The 16,648-nt window shown below is 33.3% G+C and overlaps 3 protein-coding genes across 3 annotated transcripts; all 3 read left to right on the forward strand.

The window, feature by feature from the left end:
• Window positions 1-1,129: 1,129 nt before the first annotated feature.
• LOC125827621 (uncharacterized) lies at window positions 1,130-6,059 on the forward strand. The gene is made up of 9 exons (XM_049506928.1): window positions 1,130-1,498; window positions 2,005-2,041; window positions 2,166-2,244; window positions 2,364-2,409; window positions 2,486-2,584; window positions 3,981-4,049; window positions 4,124-4,457; window positions 4,535-4,689; window positions 5,182-6,059. The coding sequence occupies exons 1-9, from the start codon at window positions 1,130-1,132 to the stop codon at window positions 5,956-5,958; spliced, it is 1,965 nt and encodes a 654-aa protein (XP_049362885.1). The 3' UTR covers window positions 5,959-6,059.
• Window positions 6,060-7,144: 1,085 nt separating this feature from the next.
• On the forward strand, window positions 7,145-8,767 carry LOC125827882 (glycosyltransferase family 92 protein Os08g0121900-like). The gene has a single exon (XM_049507223.1). It carries the CDS (start codon window positions 7,145-7,147, stop codon window positions 8,765-8,767), a length of 1,623 nt encoding a protein of 540 aa, XP_049363180.1.
• A 3,916-nt stretch (window positions 8,768-12,683) lies between these two features.
• LOC125827883 (probable serine/threonine-protein kinase PBL21) lies at window positions 12,684-16,136 on the forward strand. The gene is made up of 5 exons (XM_049507225.1): window positions 12,684-13,458; window positions 13,910-14,094; window positions 14,331-14,520; window positions 14,979-15,370; window positions 15,897-16,136. The coding sequence occupies exons 1-5, from the start codon at window positions 13,359-13,361 to the stop codon at window positions 16,134-16,136; spliced, it is 1,107 nt and encodes a 368-aa protein (XP_049363182.1). The 5' UTR covers window positions 12,684-13,358.
• The last annotated feature ends 512 nt before the right edge of the window (window positions 16,137-16,648 follow it).

Genomic DNA, 16,648 nt, shown 5'->3' on the forward strand with positions numbered 1-16,648 from the left:
GTTTTGATAGGTATCATTTTATCACACATCACTCTAATAAAAACTTTCGAATTTCAGTTATCCAATTTTAATTGTATGAATAACATTTTTATCTATTATTCTCGTATCTTAAAACTACGAGCCTATAACTCTAAATTATCTACATCTTAGGCTCACTTCAACTTCAAAACACACACTTTAAATCATAAAATAGAAATAACTTATCATATTATATAATACACACATAAAAAACATTTCCCTCGTTTTAGCTAATGTGACTTCATTTTCTACTTCTAAAATATGTATTTCATCTCTATATTTATAAATAATTTAAATTATACTTCTCATTCCTATAAGCAAATGAATGTTTAACATAATTAATAGGAATATCCCAAAATTTCCAATTTTTTGTTTTGTTTCTTCCGAATCAAATATAGATTCTTATAATAAATACTAGTAATCGTAGTATTGATCATGTAATTTCTTATCTTTTAAATGTCTTATATTATCTATGATTTTTTTTGTTAATGCGTAATCGATACTTATATATTAACATGATTTCTATTTTGTCACAATTTCTTTATTTTCATTTTTTTTTTAGTTTACTTTAAACATATAGTATTTTTTAAATCGATGCTCTATCAAAGGTAACATATTATATCCAAAAAAAAAAGTAAAATTTACGTACACTTTATCTTCCGACTCCACATTGTTTTTGCAGTTGAGTTGGTAAAAAGAAAAACAAACAAACAAGGCATTATGAGGAGTCACGAGTTATAACACACGTGAGTAGGGGTGAACATGGCATGGTATATATCGAATATCATACCGTAAAGACAAACAAATTATGGTTACTGAATACCATATCGTAAATATTAAAATTAAATATACTGAACCATACCGAACTAATTTAATATAATGATATAGTACTTTAGATACCAAATACTGAAATTACAGTATGAAAATTTTTAAATACCGTATTATACCATACCATGCTCACTACGCGTGAGTGAGCAATTGTTTTGTCGTATTAATGTAACGCCTCATTCACGCTTTACCTTCAAAAATATTTTAAATTATAACAAAACAAACAAAAATAAAAAATTAGTTAGGGTAGAGAGAGAAAAAAGTAGTAAGAAGAAATTGTTTGATGGGTAAAGTAACAAAAACAACAAGAGAAACAGTAGCCATAGCCATGGAGATGAAGGGAAAGAAGAAGAAAGGAAGACCATCTTTGGCAGATCTCAGAAAAAGGGAAATCATTAATAATAATGAGCCTTCTATTGGTCGTCATTCTTCTCGCCGGAACTCTAATTTTGAGTCGGAAAAAGAAGACGAAGATGAGGATGAGAGGAAACAAAAGAAAGTCAAGCTCTTTGTTCGTTTACCGAATCAGAATCAGAACCAACATTTGGAGAATTCATCTTCTGCTGCCGAATCAGAATCTGAATTAGGCGATAATCACCAGGCGTCGGTTCAAACAATGAAAATCAGCTCCGGCGACGGTGTTTCTGAGCAGGTGATGTATCTTGAATTTCGGTGGTGATTTTCCCCCAATTTGTTTTTTGAAGGGGAATTTAATTTATTCAAAATTAATAGCTAATTCAATGTATTTCTATTTATGGAAAAAAATAAGAAGAAGATGGTTCTTCTTTTTTATAGCTTGTGGCACGTAACCTCACGCCCATTTTTTCAAGATCTCCCTGTTTTTTTTTTTACTCTGTCTACATTTTTACATAAAGACATGATTTTTCCTTATTTTATAAAAAAAATGAATTTGGGTACTTTCTTTGTGTATATATGCATACTTCTTCTCACTTGTTGAGAGAGTTGAAAGATTGGTCTTTTTTCAGTTAGTAGTAGTTGTACTTGATGTGTCTTTTTGTGGAGACATTTTGCTCCATTATCAGCTTCAAAGAGACCCTTTACTGTAACTTTCATTTTTGATGTATCTTTTAGGTACCCACTTAATTTAAGTTTTATAATAATTGTGCTAAGAATATGTATGTTGTGTTAAATTTACAGGAAGAAAGACCTTTGACAGTGACAGACGCTCAGCATGGTTACAATCTAATCCCTTTTAACATTCTCGAAATTGACAGAAAAAGAAAAAATAATTGTTGGAATTTCCTAGTAAAAATTCATTTTTTTATGAATTTAATTTGCTGATGTTTATTCGTGGACAGAATCCCCATTGATGTCTGGACCCACAACACCTTTGCCAGACAAAAAAATATTGGTGTTCATTCTTGACAGACTTCAAAAGTATGTTTTTTCCTTTTCTCTATGGATAGTATTATTTATTTCATGTACTTGGGTTGTTTCTTTTGGTTTCATATTGTATACTTAAGCATTGGTTTTTTTTTTCTTTAATAAAAATGCAGGAAGGACACTTATGGTGTATTCTCTGATCCCGTTGATTCGAATGAGGTACATTTCTAAAGGTGTCGAGTCGTGTTGAATTGTAACTATATCATCTGTAGATGTTGAAATAATTTCCTTGCAGCTTCCTGATTATCATGAGATTATTAAGCATCCGATGGATTTTGGAACCTTAAGAAAGAAACTTGATGGAGGGCTCTACTCAAACCTGGAAGAGTTGGAGGTCAGTTAAAGATTTGCCAAGCTGAACTTTGTAGCACTATTGCTTGTATTTGGATTGTTATGAATTCAGTTTGGGTGACACCTTTCATTATCGATTGATTTGAAGTACTTACATTTGCAGTTTGAGTTGAGAACATCACCTTTAACTTTCCTGTTAGTATAATTTGATTCGGTTATAAATGGTTGGAGAATTTGTTAAAAATAAAAAAAACAGTGTAGTAGCTAAAGAAAGATCAAAATTGTATTACGTTTACCAGTTTGATGTTGTGCTGTTTAAAGAAAAATATCTGAAATGTTCAAGTTTAGAGAAGAGTGAAAATAGTTGACATATTTTACATTTGTAATAGGAGAAGATGGAGGGCTAGGTGAGTTTTCCTAAAGATACCATAGAAATACTTCTTTTTGGATTTTGATGGTCAAGTCTAGTGTTTAACAGTATTCTCTTCCACTAGGAAATTACAATATTAGCACCCTTCTTAAGTTGTGCATGAACAACTGCAGGCACGACTTGTCGTCGAGACTCCTGCCCCAAATTAAGGGATTCGACGACTTGTGCACTAAAGCTCATGATGTGGATTCGAACCACTGCTTCTCCTTATTGTTGTGAGCGGGTCTGTCGTCCTCCTCATCCTGAAGCTCAATGGACTTGTTTCTTTTTCTCTCTTTGTTTAGTTTGTCTTGTTTCTTGGTGTGATCAGCCTTTTATGTAAAATCATTTGACTTAATCTTTGGGAGTCCAATTCTTATTGATCTCTTTCATTATTTGAAATTCATGTATTTTCGTCTTTAGCCTCGTGAGTTGGTTCTTGCTGAAGAAGTCAAACTGTATCTAAGATTTTGCAGTCTACATTTGGCACTTGCTTGCTGGTGAATGGTATACTCTACGTTGTCAGCAAATATTCTTCTCTTTGATGGTTCCTTAAGGTGGCCAATTTGTTAATATCAGTTTGTGCTAGAATGGATAAAGAGCTACCTAGTGGAATAAAAAGCTAAGCAAAAAAAGTATTCCTAAGATGTAAAAATTCACCAGCACATTCTTAATGCTACACATCAATAAAATTGTACCCTTATAAAAGTTATAATGAAGGCCAAGAGAAGATGGCATTATATACACATGTCTCGACATTGATAGTTTTGAGGATTTGAAAAGTTATGTTGTTTTACAAATAAATTCACTAGATAGAGTAAAGTTTGTTGAATTTATAACGAGATCTGTTCATATTTCTTGCTTCATATGTTCATTTGTGATTTGTCTATCTCTTCTATATATTATTTGGGTGTGATATTGGTCAGTAGAAGGGGATTTTGTTCATGTTCCCACCTCTCAAAAATTATTGTTGGAGTAAAAACAATTGAATATAATGTTGATATCACTGACACTATTATGATTTATGCAGGCTGATGTTTTCTTGATATGTTCAAATGCAATGCAGTATAATGCCGCAGACACAGTTTACTATCGACAGGTTTGTTTAGCATCTCTCTACTCCTTTTCTTGTCTTTCATTGTTTCCGAATATCCTTAACACTTCCTACTGTAGGCACGATCCATTCAAGATCTGGTGAGAAGAGATTTTGAAAACTTGAGGCATGAAGGAGAGGATGGTGCACCACAACCTAAGGTAGTTCGTAGAGGCCGTCCTCCAAGCAAAAACCTCAAAAAGTCTGTTGAAAATTCACCAATAGACCGTGTTGTCCCTGAGCATTCTTCAGGTGCTACTCTTGCTAGTGGAGATGACAAAGCTATTGGATCTAATTCTTATAATCTAAGAAGGGGACCTATGCTTTCTACTACTGATGCATCTTTTGCCAATCACTCGCGTAATGGTGAAAACTACTTTGATTGGTCAACTGATTGGAATAATGAGTTTCCAGGTTTGAACCTAACACCATGTTCAATTCTCTTCAACTCTTTTAAAGATAAAAACGACTAATTACCTTGTTGCTTACAGCTAATATCTTGAAGGCTGACATGAAGTATGGAAAGAAACATTTTTCTATTAATGAGAACAGGCGTGACACATACCAACAGTTCCATCCTTCAGCTTCTTATAAGGAGTCATCTGTCCTGTGGAATACTGATCGTGATATGAAGCAGTTAATGACTGTATGTACTAAAAACTTACACTACTACTTTTCTTATTTTTATGTTTTCTTGACAGTCACAGACTAGGGAATACTTGGCTTTGGTCTTTCATTGAATTACACATTTCTATCTGTTATTATTAAATTGATAATTTAGAAAAATTTAAATGAGAACTAACCAATGTATTACTTTTCTTAAATCAAGAAAAGTGTGTCCAATTTTGTCTTATACATACTGTCCCACTTTGTTTGTCCAATTTTACATGGACTTTTATATAATTTACATTTCCATATTTAGTTTACCACATAGAACATGTCTGGATAAGTCAAACAACTGGAGATGACCGGTTCCCTACCAGATCTCTTATCGTTCTTTTGTTTGTCGTCATCTCCGTCCTTCTCCCACCCCCCTTAAAACTGTCTGCCAACACAAAAACTTTTTTATGTGTTTACAGAGATGTTACATTAGTTTTTGTTTTACCCAGACTAAAAATGTCATTTGACTCTATTACAGGTAGGTGTCCACGTGGAGCAGCATGCTTATGCAAGAAGCCTTGCCAGATTTGCTGCAAATCTTGGGCCTGTTGTTTGGAAAGTGGCTTCTAAAAAGTTAGAAAATATTTTGCCTCCCGGAGTAAAGTTTGGTCCTGGATGGGTGGGAGAAGATGGAGGGCCAATAGAGCAGTCCGCTTGTCCAACAGAGATCCAAAAGTTACTAGATAATTCGATAGCTGATCCCCATTCTAGTAGACCTGTAATGTGCAAGCCTTCTGCTGAAATCTTTCAAGCTTTCAAGAGATTGAATAGTCAAAACGAGCTTACCAGACAGGATTCTGGAGATGGGGGTTTTTCGTGGGTGAATCCTGCGTCTACCCCAGCTCCACAGAAAGCTTTCCTTCAACCAAGAAATGATTTCAATGGCATGTTTAGGCATGAGTCGTCACCCCAGGTGGAGATGTCAAGGTTTTCTGCATCTAAAGGACAGTCAGGCCTACAAGAGGCATCTAGGCCTAATCAGGAGATGCTTCGTGGAAGAGAGAATCCATTTCATCCTGCACTTTCAAACAATGTTGCTTCAGCAGAAAATAAGCTATTAGAAAGCTGGGCAACATTATATTCTGGAAATTCATTATCCCAAGGTAAAAATCCTGATTTTTGTACAGAACAGAATGTGAGGCTTCTCGGTGAATCAGGGTCTGCATCTTCGATTCAGCAGAGGAGTAGAATGTCAGTTCCACCTGACCTGAATGTACAAGTCCAGACATCGGGCTCTCCTAGTGCTAGTTTATAGATTGGATCCTCGCGGCAGTCAGATTTAGCAGTACAACTCTAATTTTTACTAAGCACTGTTGTTCTCGAACGAGATAGAACACAGGTTTCTATGATTGACAGTTACCTGAAATTCAGGGCTTCATTGTATTAGGAACTTAAGGAGAAAAGTTTGTACAAATTATGTTTTCAAATTCTTAAGAGTAAAGATGGGGATTTTCTTATGTAAGATCTGAAATTTTGAACCCTTGATCCAAAATAGAACAAGTGATCATTGACTTGTTTATCCAACTGCAGAATATATATATTCTGTAATTTGTGACAACAATAATCTTCTTTCCATCAGGGCATACATTATTAGCTTTCCATATGAAATTTGTTCCTAAAGAAAAAGATGGACCTTTTCATTTTTCTGTTCTCATTTCTTGAATCATGTTACTCAAAATAATAGTTGTCGTACGTAGTGTGATTACAATGGAATGCACTTTTGCAGAGATATTGTTTTCGAAAAGTCAGTTGAATAATTAAACCCAAAATTATGACTTTTTGTTTGCAAAATGATATTACTAGACAAGAGGAAGTTACTCAGGATGATAAACACCCCTCGAGGCACCAAGGTAGCAAAAAAGCGAGAGCATTCGAGGAAGTTGCTTGGAGATCCTCGAGGCACCAAGGGGAAAAAAGGCATGAGCTTCCACAGAGAAGTTGCTATGATGATAACACCCTTCGAGACACCAAAGGAGCGAAAAAGTGGGAGAGTTTCCGATCGAGGTTGCTCGGATGAAACACCCTCAAGGTTTCAAGAGAGCAAAAAGGTGGAAGCTTCCACGGAGGGGTAAAAAGAAATGATATTACTAATCTCTAATAAACATTATTACAAGCATCTAACAATTAAATTTCAAGATTTATTATGTTTCATTCATTGACCAACTAAATTTTCAGTTTTAATTTAAGAATTGCACTAATAAATATTACATAGACCATAATTTCAATCCTAATGCTTAAACATTCAATTATTACTATTCCAAATCAAGATTATCAATAACAAAATTACTACTTATAGCAGCCACTATCCTTTTAATATCAACTTTATAGTAAAACAGAATGTTGGTAACTTACTACATACTAAAGTTCATCAAATTAAATTCTTCAATTATAAAAAGGCTAAATCTCCTCCTTTCTTCTTCAATTGAAATTCCACCATTTTAATGGCCGGAAAATTAATTCGTTGCAATTTTCTTTACATTTTTACTTTCTTCATCTTCTTCGTTACTCTCTATCTCCATTTTCTTCGAAATGATTTCTCTGTTGTTTTCTCCGATCAATTTTATCCGACCACTGTAACTTCCTCCATAGCCAATTTAGTTCTTCATGAAAATTTCCCCTTTTCGTCGTTTCCTATTCCGTCTGTTTCAATTCTCATGCCTGATTGGGAAATCTACGTCATCATTGATTACCCCCATTTTCACCAATCTGCTTTTTACTGTGTTTTTGATACCGGAGAGGGAACTCCGGCGGTTCCTGCAGCAGAGCTTCCATTTCCGGCGAGGTCGGTGCTCAAGTGTGATTTCCCAAAAAGGGCTCGTCGGAGTGTGCCTTTTAAGCAACCCAGGTTAAGGGGTTCTTCTGTAAATGCTTATTACCGGAATTCACCATCGCCGGAGCTGTTAAGGTGGACTTTTCTCGTCTATGATTCTCTCACAACTGATAACGACGTCGTTGTATTCGTTAAAGGGTTGAATAAACGCCGAGGCATTAATCGTAAGCCCACAGAATTCAATTGTATCTTCGGCGACGCCGTGAGAACCGCCGTGACGAGTTCAATACAAGAAGTTTTCCGGTGCGAACCGCCGGATAATATAGCCGGGAAAGAGCCGATCAAAGTTTCAATTGAAATTGTGGGGCCCACTCCGGAAGTGGTCCCTACCATAACCTATTATACGCCGCCACGTATAATTTCTAGCCAAAAAAAGGCTAAGTTATGTGCTTGTACAATGGTGTATAATGTGGCTAAATTCTTAAGAGAATGGATTTTGTATCATTCAAGAATTGGAGTTGAAAAATTTATACTATATGATAATGGAAGTGATGATAATTTAGCCACAATTGTTAATGAGCTAGTTGAAGAAGGCTATGATGTGAAAACTCATTTTTGGCTATGGCCAAAAACTCAAGAAGGTGGTTTTTCCCATAGTGTTATTTTTGCAAAAGATTCATGTTCATGGATGATGTATATTGATGTTGATGAATTTGTATATTCTCCATCATGGTCTAATTTAACTCAACCATCAAAATCATTGTTACCTTCTATGTTACCAAATTTAGAAGAAGAGGACAATGTTGCACAAATTAGCATCCCTTGTTATGAATTTGGACCATCGAATCAAAAGGAACATCCAACGAAAGGTGTGATACAAGGATACAATTGTAGGAGGAGAACAGAGAATCGACACAAGTCTATAGTGTTACTGTCTGCCGTGGACAACTCTTTGCTCAACGTGATCCATCATTTCAAATTGAAGACGGGGTACAATGTGAAGAAATTGAATGTTTTCGAAATGGTGGTGAACCATTACAAGTTTCAAGCTTGGCCTGAGTTTAAGGCTAAGTTTAGGAGGAGGGTGTCAACTTATGTTGTCGATTGGACTAAACCATCGAACCTTGGTTCGAATGATCGGACTCCAGGATTAGGGTATAGTCCTGTTGAGCCTATAGGTTGGAAGAGCAAGTTTTGTGAGGTATATGATAATGGTTTAAAAGATTTGACACATACATGGTCTATAGTCGAGTTTGTTGCTCCATCAGAGTATCAAATGCCTTGGCTGAATTAAGTCATTTCAAATAATGTGTTTTAAAAGTTGTGTAGACATAGGTTCAAAATAGTTGACCAATATTAATAGTGAATTGAGTCGTTATAACAAGTTTCACTAATTGTGACATTAGAATTTAACATGATTGAATGCAACATAGTAAAATAGCTTCTCTTAGTTTGTTTGTTCTTTTGATTCTTTTAGAGTAAGTTGATGTATCTTTATTGGTTCTTCTCAATAGAATTTACAAGATTAATGTTACTAATTTTTCATTAATGGAAATATGGAATCATGTTATGTTTTCCTTTTTTTTTTTTGGGTGGTACAATTAACTAGTGTGCGCCGCCCCTATTATAATTAAGCCTATATTTAAACTTTAAACTATAGTGATTCCCATTATTGAATTGGCTCTTTATTACTACTACTGCTACTTAATTAGATCCTAAAATTAATTATTTTGGTATGATAAATATTAAGTCACATGAAACATGGAAATGTCTTCTTTAATATAAGAAACATGAAACATGAGATAATGGATATAGTAATACTCTATATTCACGGTAAAATATTGAATCCGTCTCTAATATAGTATATACATTATTTTAAAACTCAATAAATCGAGAAAAAAATGAGAAACTCGTAGAACAATAAATGAAAGAGAAATATATGAGTTAGGTCTAGAAGTAGAAATGCTCGCATAATCCAAAACAACTATTTTTAGTGAATACGACAAATAATTTGATATGGAAGGGAGTATTTGATCTACCATGTGATATATGCAAAGAATATAGTTTTGTGATAAAAAGAAGTCAAGAACAATACCATGCATTATGGGGGAGGTACTTCAATTGTACATAAAGTTGCAAATTCCTACAAACTTTATGCTAACTTGTAGGAGTTAATTTTAGACTTTTTAGCTCTCTTTTTTTCTGCCTAGTAGTTCACTTCACTCTCTCAAAAGTGGATCTTATCCTTTGATTGTACAAAAAGTTTGGTCCCCTCAAGTCTAGACTTTTGGTTTTTCAATGTAATTCTACTTCAAATAAACCAACTTGATAATTCGAAAAATAAATAAATATGATTTAACAATTTGATTTGATCATAATTGATTAGGTCTGGTTTTAACAAAAAAAAAAGTCAAACAGAACCAAATCATCCCAACATTACATGTACAAAATAATTTGGTTTGATATTTGAAAAAAATTGACAACTCAGTCCATTACATTCTTATATCTTACCCTTTTCCGACGTCAATTACAAAATTACACCTAATATGATATTGTTTATTGTATTGTTTACACTAAATCAAGCAAATTTATCTCAAAGCATTAGTTTGATTGAAGTGAATATTAATAACAATATTAAAAAAAAGGAAGGGAAAATTAGTAATTAAGTCATAATGTCTAACATAATTAGTCAAAATAACAATACTTTAAAATATTTATTTAACATGGCAGAATGACAATATTTTTATAAAATAATATGTATTCATATTTTAGTATTTTAAATTAATTTTATTTATGGAAAGAGTTCTATATTGGACCAAATTATATACCAATAACCGTTTAAAGTGAAAAATAAATAAATTAAACCTACACCATTAACTTTTTTTCATCACCTTTCACGTTTCTTCCCCACCTTTCACGTTTCAAGTTTATCTTTCTTCAAGGTGCTAAATTGTTGTTCATCAAGAAATTTTCTTTATTGTTAAACGAAATCTCTTTATTAATTCAAGCAGATTTCTCGGTTGGCAAGGTAATTTTCATTATCCATTTCGATTAGTTATTTTGATTTCTTTTGATTTGTTTTCAATATCACCGTTTATGGTTTATATTTCAAATAAACCAACTCGATAATCCGAAAAATAAATAAATATGATTTAACGATTTGATTTGATCATAATTGATTAGGTCTGGTTTTAGCCAAAAAAAAGAGTCAAACAGAACCAAATCATCCCAACATTACATGTACAAAATGATTTGGTTTGATATTTGAAAAAATTCGTCAACTCAGTCCAGTACATTCTTATATCTTACCCTTTTCAGACGTCAATTACAAAATTACACCTAATATGATATTGTTTGTTGTATTGTTTACACTAAATCAAGCAAATTTATCTCAAAGCATTAGTTTGATTGAAGTGAATATTAATAACAATATTTAAAAAAAAACTTAGCATTGGGCCATGGTTAGATTTGTCAACTTTCTTAGATGGGCCTTATCCATGTTGTAGACCAATATCTAGAGGCCCAATTAGCTCACTCCTTTTAACATAGTAAAAATTAGGCAAATGACATAGTATAAGAAATAAATTACTTTCTTTCCCTACTCTTTCATTAATTACCAAAAATCCCTTTTTTTAGTGTTTTCGGATACATAATATAGCAGTGTGGATACTTAATATAGCAGCGCGGATACTTTAATTAATAACGAGCGGATACTTAAATATTAAGTTGTTAGCAACACGGATACTTAATTAACGGGCGGATGCATAATATAACAGCGCAGATACTTTAATTAATAACGGGCGGATACTTAAATTATTAAGTTGTTAGCAGCACAGATACTTAATTAACGGGCGGATGCATAATATAGCAGCGCGGATACTTTAATTAATAACGGACGGATACTTAAACTAATAAAGTATCCGGTTAACTTGAATTGGGGGGAAATAAGAGATTTTTGTATTTTAGTAAAAAAGTAGGGAAAAATTGAGAATAAGTAAAAAAGTATTGTGTATTTAAGTAATTTTTCCAGAGAGTAGGGAAAAATTATATAGATATGGGCTTACTAAGGCCCATCTTTGCACCATACCACCTCTAAACAATAATATGGGCCGAAGTGTACACATATCCGATTTTGAGATCATCATTTAAGCTACCTTCTTAATACGTAAAATTTACAAATTTTATCGACTTCGAAAAATGGACATATACTAATAATAGCGATGTCCAAGTATGGTGCACCATGAAATTCTTATAATTATGTGACATTTTTCTTTCCTTTTGACTTTTCTGGATAGTGATCTCGCTGTATAGTTTATGTTTTTTTATATATATGATGATGGTTTCACTCTCGGATTCAATTATTAAGTAAAATTGTGATCATTTCATATTAAAATTGAAGTAATTTTTAAAAAAACACATTCTTATAAACTATTTTTTTTTTCATCTTCTAATAAGTATTTTATTCAATTCTTGTTCTACACCAACTTTTAAGATAAGAGAAAATCTTAAGTCAAATATATCTACAACAACACTAACATATTCAGAAATAAATATGTAAACAATCTTAACCATATCTTATACAAATAAAAAGACGACATTCACTTCAAAACAAGTAAAACCTTTCAAAATTAAATATATCAAAAACATCAAAATAAAAATTTAAAGGTAATATATTCCAATTGAATAAAATATAAAGTATGGTCCCATCTCCACCTAAATACTAGGGGCCCAAAATTCCATGCAGAATCTATAACGGCGCTAACGCGTTTCCATATCATATTTATATATTCCTTATTGTTATTATTATTCCAAACTATTTTAAAAAAAACAATATTCGTCAGTGAATAACTCCTTTTGCAAATAATATTTTTTTTCGATAATTTTTAATTATAATTTTTCATATATAACATGTTTCCATTTATATTATCAAAATTAGACAAATAAATCGATTTTGTCGCAACAGTTGTCGGTAATTGATGAAAAAATAGACCAATGAAGGAGGGTAAATTCGTCATTTCATTTTCACTTCCCTCACCCAAACGTTTAAATGCTTTGCCATTGAAAACGACCTGCAACTATAATCAAGAGTGAGCTTTAATGCCCCAATTTTTCATCTTTTGCTTTAATTAAATTTTTCCCACTTTAAATTCATACCCAAAAAGCCTCATATAAAAAAGATTATTTTTAAAAAAAAAATTAATTAATTTTTTTGGTGGGTGGGTGGTAAAGAAGGATTACCGTTAAAGCTGGCGTTGAATGAGGAGCTGGAAGAATTTTGTCTGAATTTAGGAATTTTTTTGATATTTTTTAACTTTATTTGTTCATAGGATTCTTGAAGATGACAAATATTTAGGACCCATTTTTGGTTTAGTGTTGTTTTTTAGCTTGGTTTAGTTTTGGTAACTTATTTAATTTAGGATTGTTTAAAAAGTTGAGATTTTTCCTTTTTTCTCCTGTGTTTTGAACCGACTTTTAAGTCATAGAAGATACTATCAAATACTATTTAGGACCCATTTTTGGTTCAATGTAATTTCTTAATAATATTTTTAATTTTTTTTTACTTTATTTATATTTGTTTGGTTGTCTTTATTGTATTTGCAGATCTATGAATGTGAAAGCTTCAATCTTTTTTCTCTAATATTTATTTTTCTTGATAGAATAATTAGGTTTTTTACATTTCTAGAAGGAAAAGGAATCGACCCTTTTGGTTCTTCTTTCTTCTGAGCTCCAAAAATCCTTTCTTTTCTTGTTTTTTTTTGTTCTTTTAACTGTTTTGTTCATTTTGGAGCTCCTATATAGTAATTTTAGCAGGAGTTTGAGGTGGGGTTTTGTGGTTTTTGAAATATCTGTGTTTGGTTGTGAAGTAAAATTGGCTAAAAAAGCTTATGAAGAAAAAAATGGGTTGCTTTTCTTGCATGAGGTTTAATCGAAAAGATGTAAGAGATTTTGATGAAGATATGGGTTCAAGATCCATCAAATCTTCAGGTTTGCTTCTTAGATTTTCCTTTGTTGTTATCTACTTAGATAAAAGATTCAATTTTTAGCTTTTGATACAATGTAGGAACTACTGTTATTGTATAATTTTTGTTTATCATTACTCCGTTTAAGGAATTAATGAATACTTTTGAATCTTGTGCTTTTAAACATGTCATGTGAATAGTTAGAATTAAAGAATTGTTCGATTAGAAACAGATTAGAAAGTACAGTAAGACAAATAAATTGAAACGAAGGGAGTACTTTTTTTGGCTGTCACACAATGTAGTGTATGTATGTTAAAATCTGTTCCTTTTTTTGTGATTCTTGAACTGTAAGGGTTGTGATATACTTTATGTTGTTAGTAATGTCTGAGAGTTGAGTTGCTTTTGGGAGATGGGGAGTTTGATCATGTGATGCTTTAGTTCATTTTATTGAATTATGAGTTTTTGTTCATGTTTAGGGAAAGGTAGAAAAGGACGTTCTTTAGGAGGGAAAAGCGGGGAAAGCAACAACCAGAAGGGTAATGTCGCGCGCAGTTTCACTTTCAAAGAACTTGCCTTAGCAACCCAGAATTTCAGAGAAGCTAATCTTCTTGGCGAAGGCGGTTTTGGAAGTGTGTACAAGGGCCGCCTTGAATCAGGCCTGGCAAGTTTTCTACTTCCACAAGCATTTTGGCTTTTGATTTTCATATCTTGCTAACTTTCTATTCCTTGAAAAGGTTTATTGTTTGTCATTCTACCTGTCCAAAAGAAACAGGGGAGGAGAATGTTTTGCATAGATGAAAATTTGAATGCTACGTCCTAAAAAGATGAAAAATTTCAATGATAGGCTGCATTTGATGGCCGTTTATTGTTCCTCATGTGTTTTGATCTTGTAAACAGGTTGTTGCAATCAAACAACTTAATCTTGACGGTCTTCAAGGACACCAGGAGTTCATTGTGGAGGTCCTCATGTTGAGTTTATTACATCACAAAAATCTTGTCAACTTGATCGGATACTGCACTGATGGAGATCAAAGGCTCTTGGTTTATGAGTTCATGCCAATGGGTAGCCTGGAGAATCATCTTTTTGGTAATTTAATTTCTTTCCACAAGTAATATTCCTGTTTGATTTCACTGCTTTGTTTATCCAAGTTTTGTTAGTCAAGCTGTTTTTCTTCCACTTGCTTCAAAGATGTTGAATCATGAGTCGTGATCCTATGTTTGTGAAAGATTTTTCATATTTTCAACTGCATTCTAGTACTGTTATGGCTATATTACATGACATTAGCTTTTGCTTTCACAAGATGTCAAATGTGAAATTGAGATTACCTGTATTATATCTTCAGGATTGCTCTCATTGGTTACTGTAGTGGAAGGTGCTGGACAAGCTCATGTCTTATCTGTGTGCTTGTATTAGTATTTTGTTATGAGTGATGGATAATTTTTATATAATTTCCTTATAATCAAGTAGTATTTTCTTTTAATTTTTGTAGTTATCTTGCTTGATAGTGCAGTACTCTGAACAGTATGTTACTATTGATATTGTAGATTTAGAACCAGGAAAGAAGCCACTGAGTTGGAGCACGAGACTTAAAATTGCTTCTGGTGCAGCTCATGGACTTGAATATCTTCATTGCGAAGCGAATCCCCCTGTCATTTACCGTGATTTGAAATCTTCAAACATATTGTTGGACAATGATTTCAACCCCAAACTGTCAGATTTTGGACTTGCAAAGTTGGGACCTGTCGGCGAAAACACCCATGTTTCGACGCGAGTGATGGGAACCTATGGATACTGTGCCCCTGAGTATGCCATGAGTGGAAAATTGACTCTGAAATCTGACATTTATAGTTTAGGTGTTGTACTGTTGGAGTTAATAACAGGGCGAAAGGCTTATGACAACTCTAAAGGGGCTGGAGAACAGAACCTTGTTGTTTGGGTGAGTTTATATTATCTGGTGTGCCTGCATATTAATTTCCGTCTACTTATAGTTCCTGCTCAAATAGTTTGCACTATGGTTTTCAGATTTTACAATCTATATTCAATAGATAACCGTAATTTCTTGTTCATTGCCATGTTTCATGTATTTGAACTAAGCTGTTGCACATTTTACGAACCAATCTTTGTTAATTCTCTTCCAAAATTTACATGTTGAGCTTGTTAGCAGATTGGATCACAACCTGATTCCAGTATAGATTATTTACCGGTTTTTGTACTTCGATTGTTGTATTTTTTTTGTTTTAGTTACTGTGCAGATTGCTTTGTCGGTCTTTCTATAGTATTTTTCCATGGAAGGGGGTAAGGTTGTTGTTGGAGTTTGGGGCAATCTCATAAGAATTTCAGCCGTCATCTCAACTGCAATAATAGCTCGTTGATGGAACTTTAGATATTACTAACTTTAAAAGTAATAGATGTTATTATCTTTATGTGCTTCTTGATCTGAGAAATTCTTCTTTTGGTTGCAGTCTCGTCCTTTCCTTAAGGACCGGAGGAAGTTTGTTCATATGGTTGATCCTTTGTTGAATGGTCAGTTTTCCGTGCGCTCTTTGCACCATGCAGTTGCAATTACTGCAATGTGTATCCAGGAGCAAGCCAGTTTTCGCCCCATCATCAGTGATATTGTTGTCGCACTTGACTATCTTGTTTCACAAGCAGAAAGCTCTGATTCGCAAGGAGGTGGTTCACAAACTGTAAAGGATAATTAAACGTCAGTTCAAGAAAACAAACTTTTGAATATAGATCTGCTCCGTGTTAAAGCTTGTCCACATCAAATTGCTGAGGAGTATTGAGGTAAGAAGACATCTCACATGCAATGTGCTTCCGCTGATTATGATGAACTGTAAAGAAGGTGCACAAAATGTTAACAAAATACTGCTATTAGGATTTTGTTCTAAGCGAAAGTTAGTTACATATATCTGACCGTTTAAGTGTGTTGGATTCGCCAAAGGTTAGTTTAGAAACATTCTTTTACGCGTCTCTTGTCTACATATTTTCATTCTTCTCCTGTTTGGTTGGTGTGGATTGAGGAAGTTCTCGTTTATAATACAAACTTTGAAGTTGATATGTGAATATATATGTCAAGATGCCTACAGGATGATCATTTCAATCTGTAATTTATATGCCTTGAAATACGAAACGCGATCATGGACCGGAAATTGTAATAGAAAGACTAGTTTTATCTCTTCTCTTGATGGGGGCAGAAAGTTGTGCAACAACC

Source organism: Solanum verrucosum, unplaced genomic scaffold (assembly GCF_900185275.1).
Source record: "Solanum verrucosum unplaced genomic scaffold, falcon-dt-bn FXZP01000064.1, whole genome shotgun sequence".
Classification (NCBI taxonomy): Eukaryota; Viridiplantae; Streptophyta; class Magnoliopsida; order Solanales; family Solanaceae; genus Solanum; species Solanum verrucosum.

What these genes read in the sequence shown, in the direction of transcription:
- LOC125827883 (XM_049507225.1), top strand. Translation starts at nt 13,359, where the DNA reads ATGAAGAAAAAAATGGGTTGCTTTTCTTGCATGAGGTTTAATCGAAAA. An exon ending in GCCGCCTTGAATCAGGCCTG is followed by an intron (nt 14,095 to 14,330) that starts GCAAGTTTTCTA and finishes TCTTGTAAACAG; the next exon opens with GTTGTTGCAATCAAACAACT. An exon ending in CCTGGAGAATCATCTTTTTG is followed by an intron (nt 14,521 to 14,978) that starts GTAATTTAATTT and finishes TTGATATTGTAG; the next exon opens with ATTTAGAACCAGGAAAGAAG.
- LOC125827621 (XM_049506928.1), top strand. Translation starts at nt 1,130, where the DNA reads ATGGGTAAAGTAACAAAAACAACAAGAGAAACAGTAGCCATAGCCATG. An exon ending in AGTGACAGACGCTCAGCATG is followed by an intron (nt 2,042 to 2,165) that starts GTTACAATCTAA and finishes ATTCGTGGACAG; the next exon opens with AATCCCCATTGATGTCTGGA. An exon ending in ATTCTTGACAGACTTCAAAA is followed by an intron (nt 2,245 to 2,363) that starts GTATGTTTTTTC and finishes ATAAAAATGCAG; the next exon opens with GAAGGACACTTATGGTGTAT.
- LOC125827882 (XM_049507223.1), top strand. Translation starts at nt 7,145, where the DNA reads ATGGCCGGAAAATTAATTCGTTGCAATTTTCTTTACATTTTTACTTTC.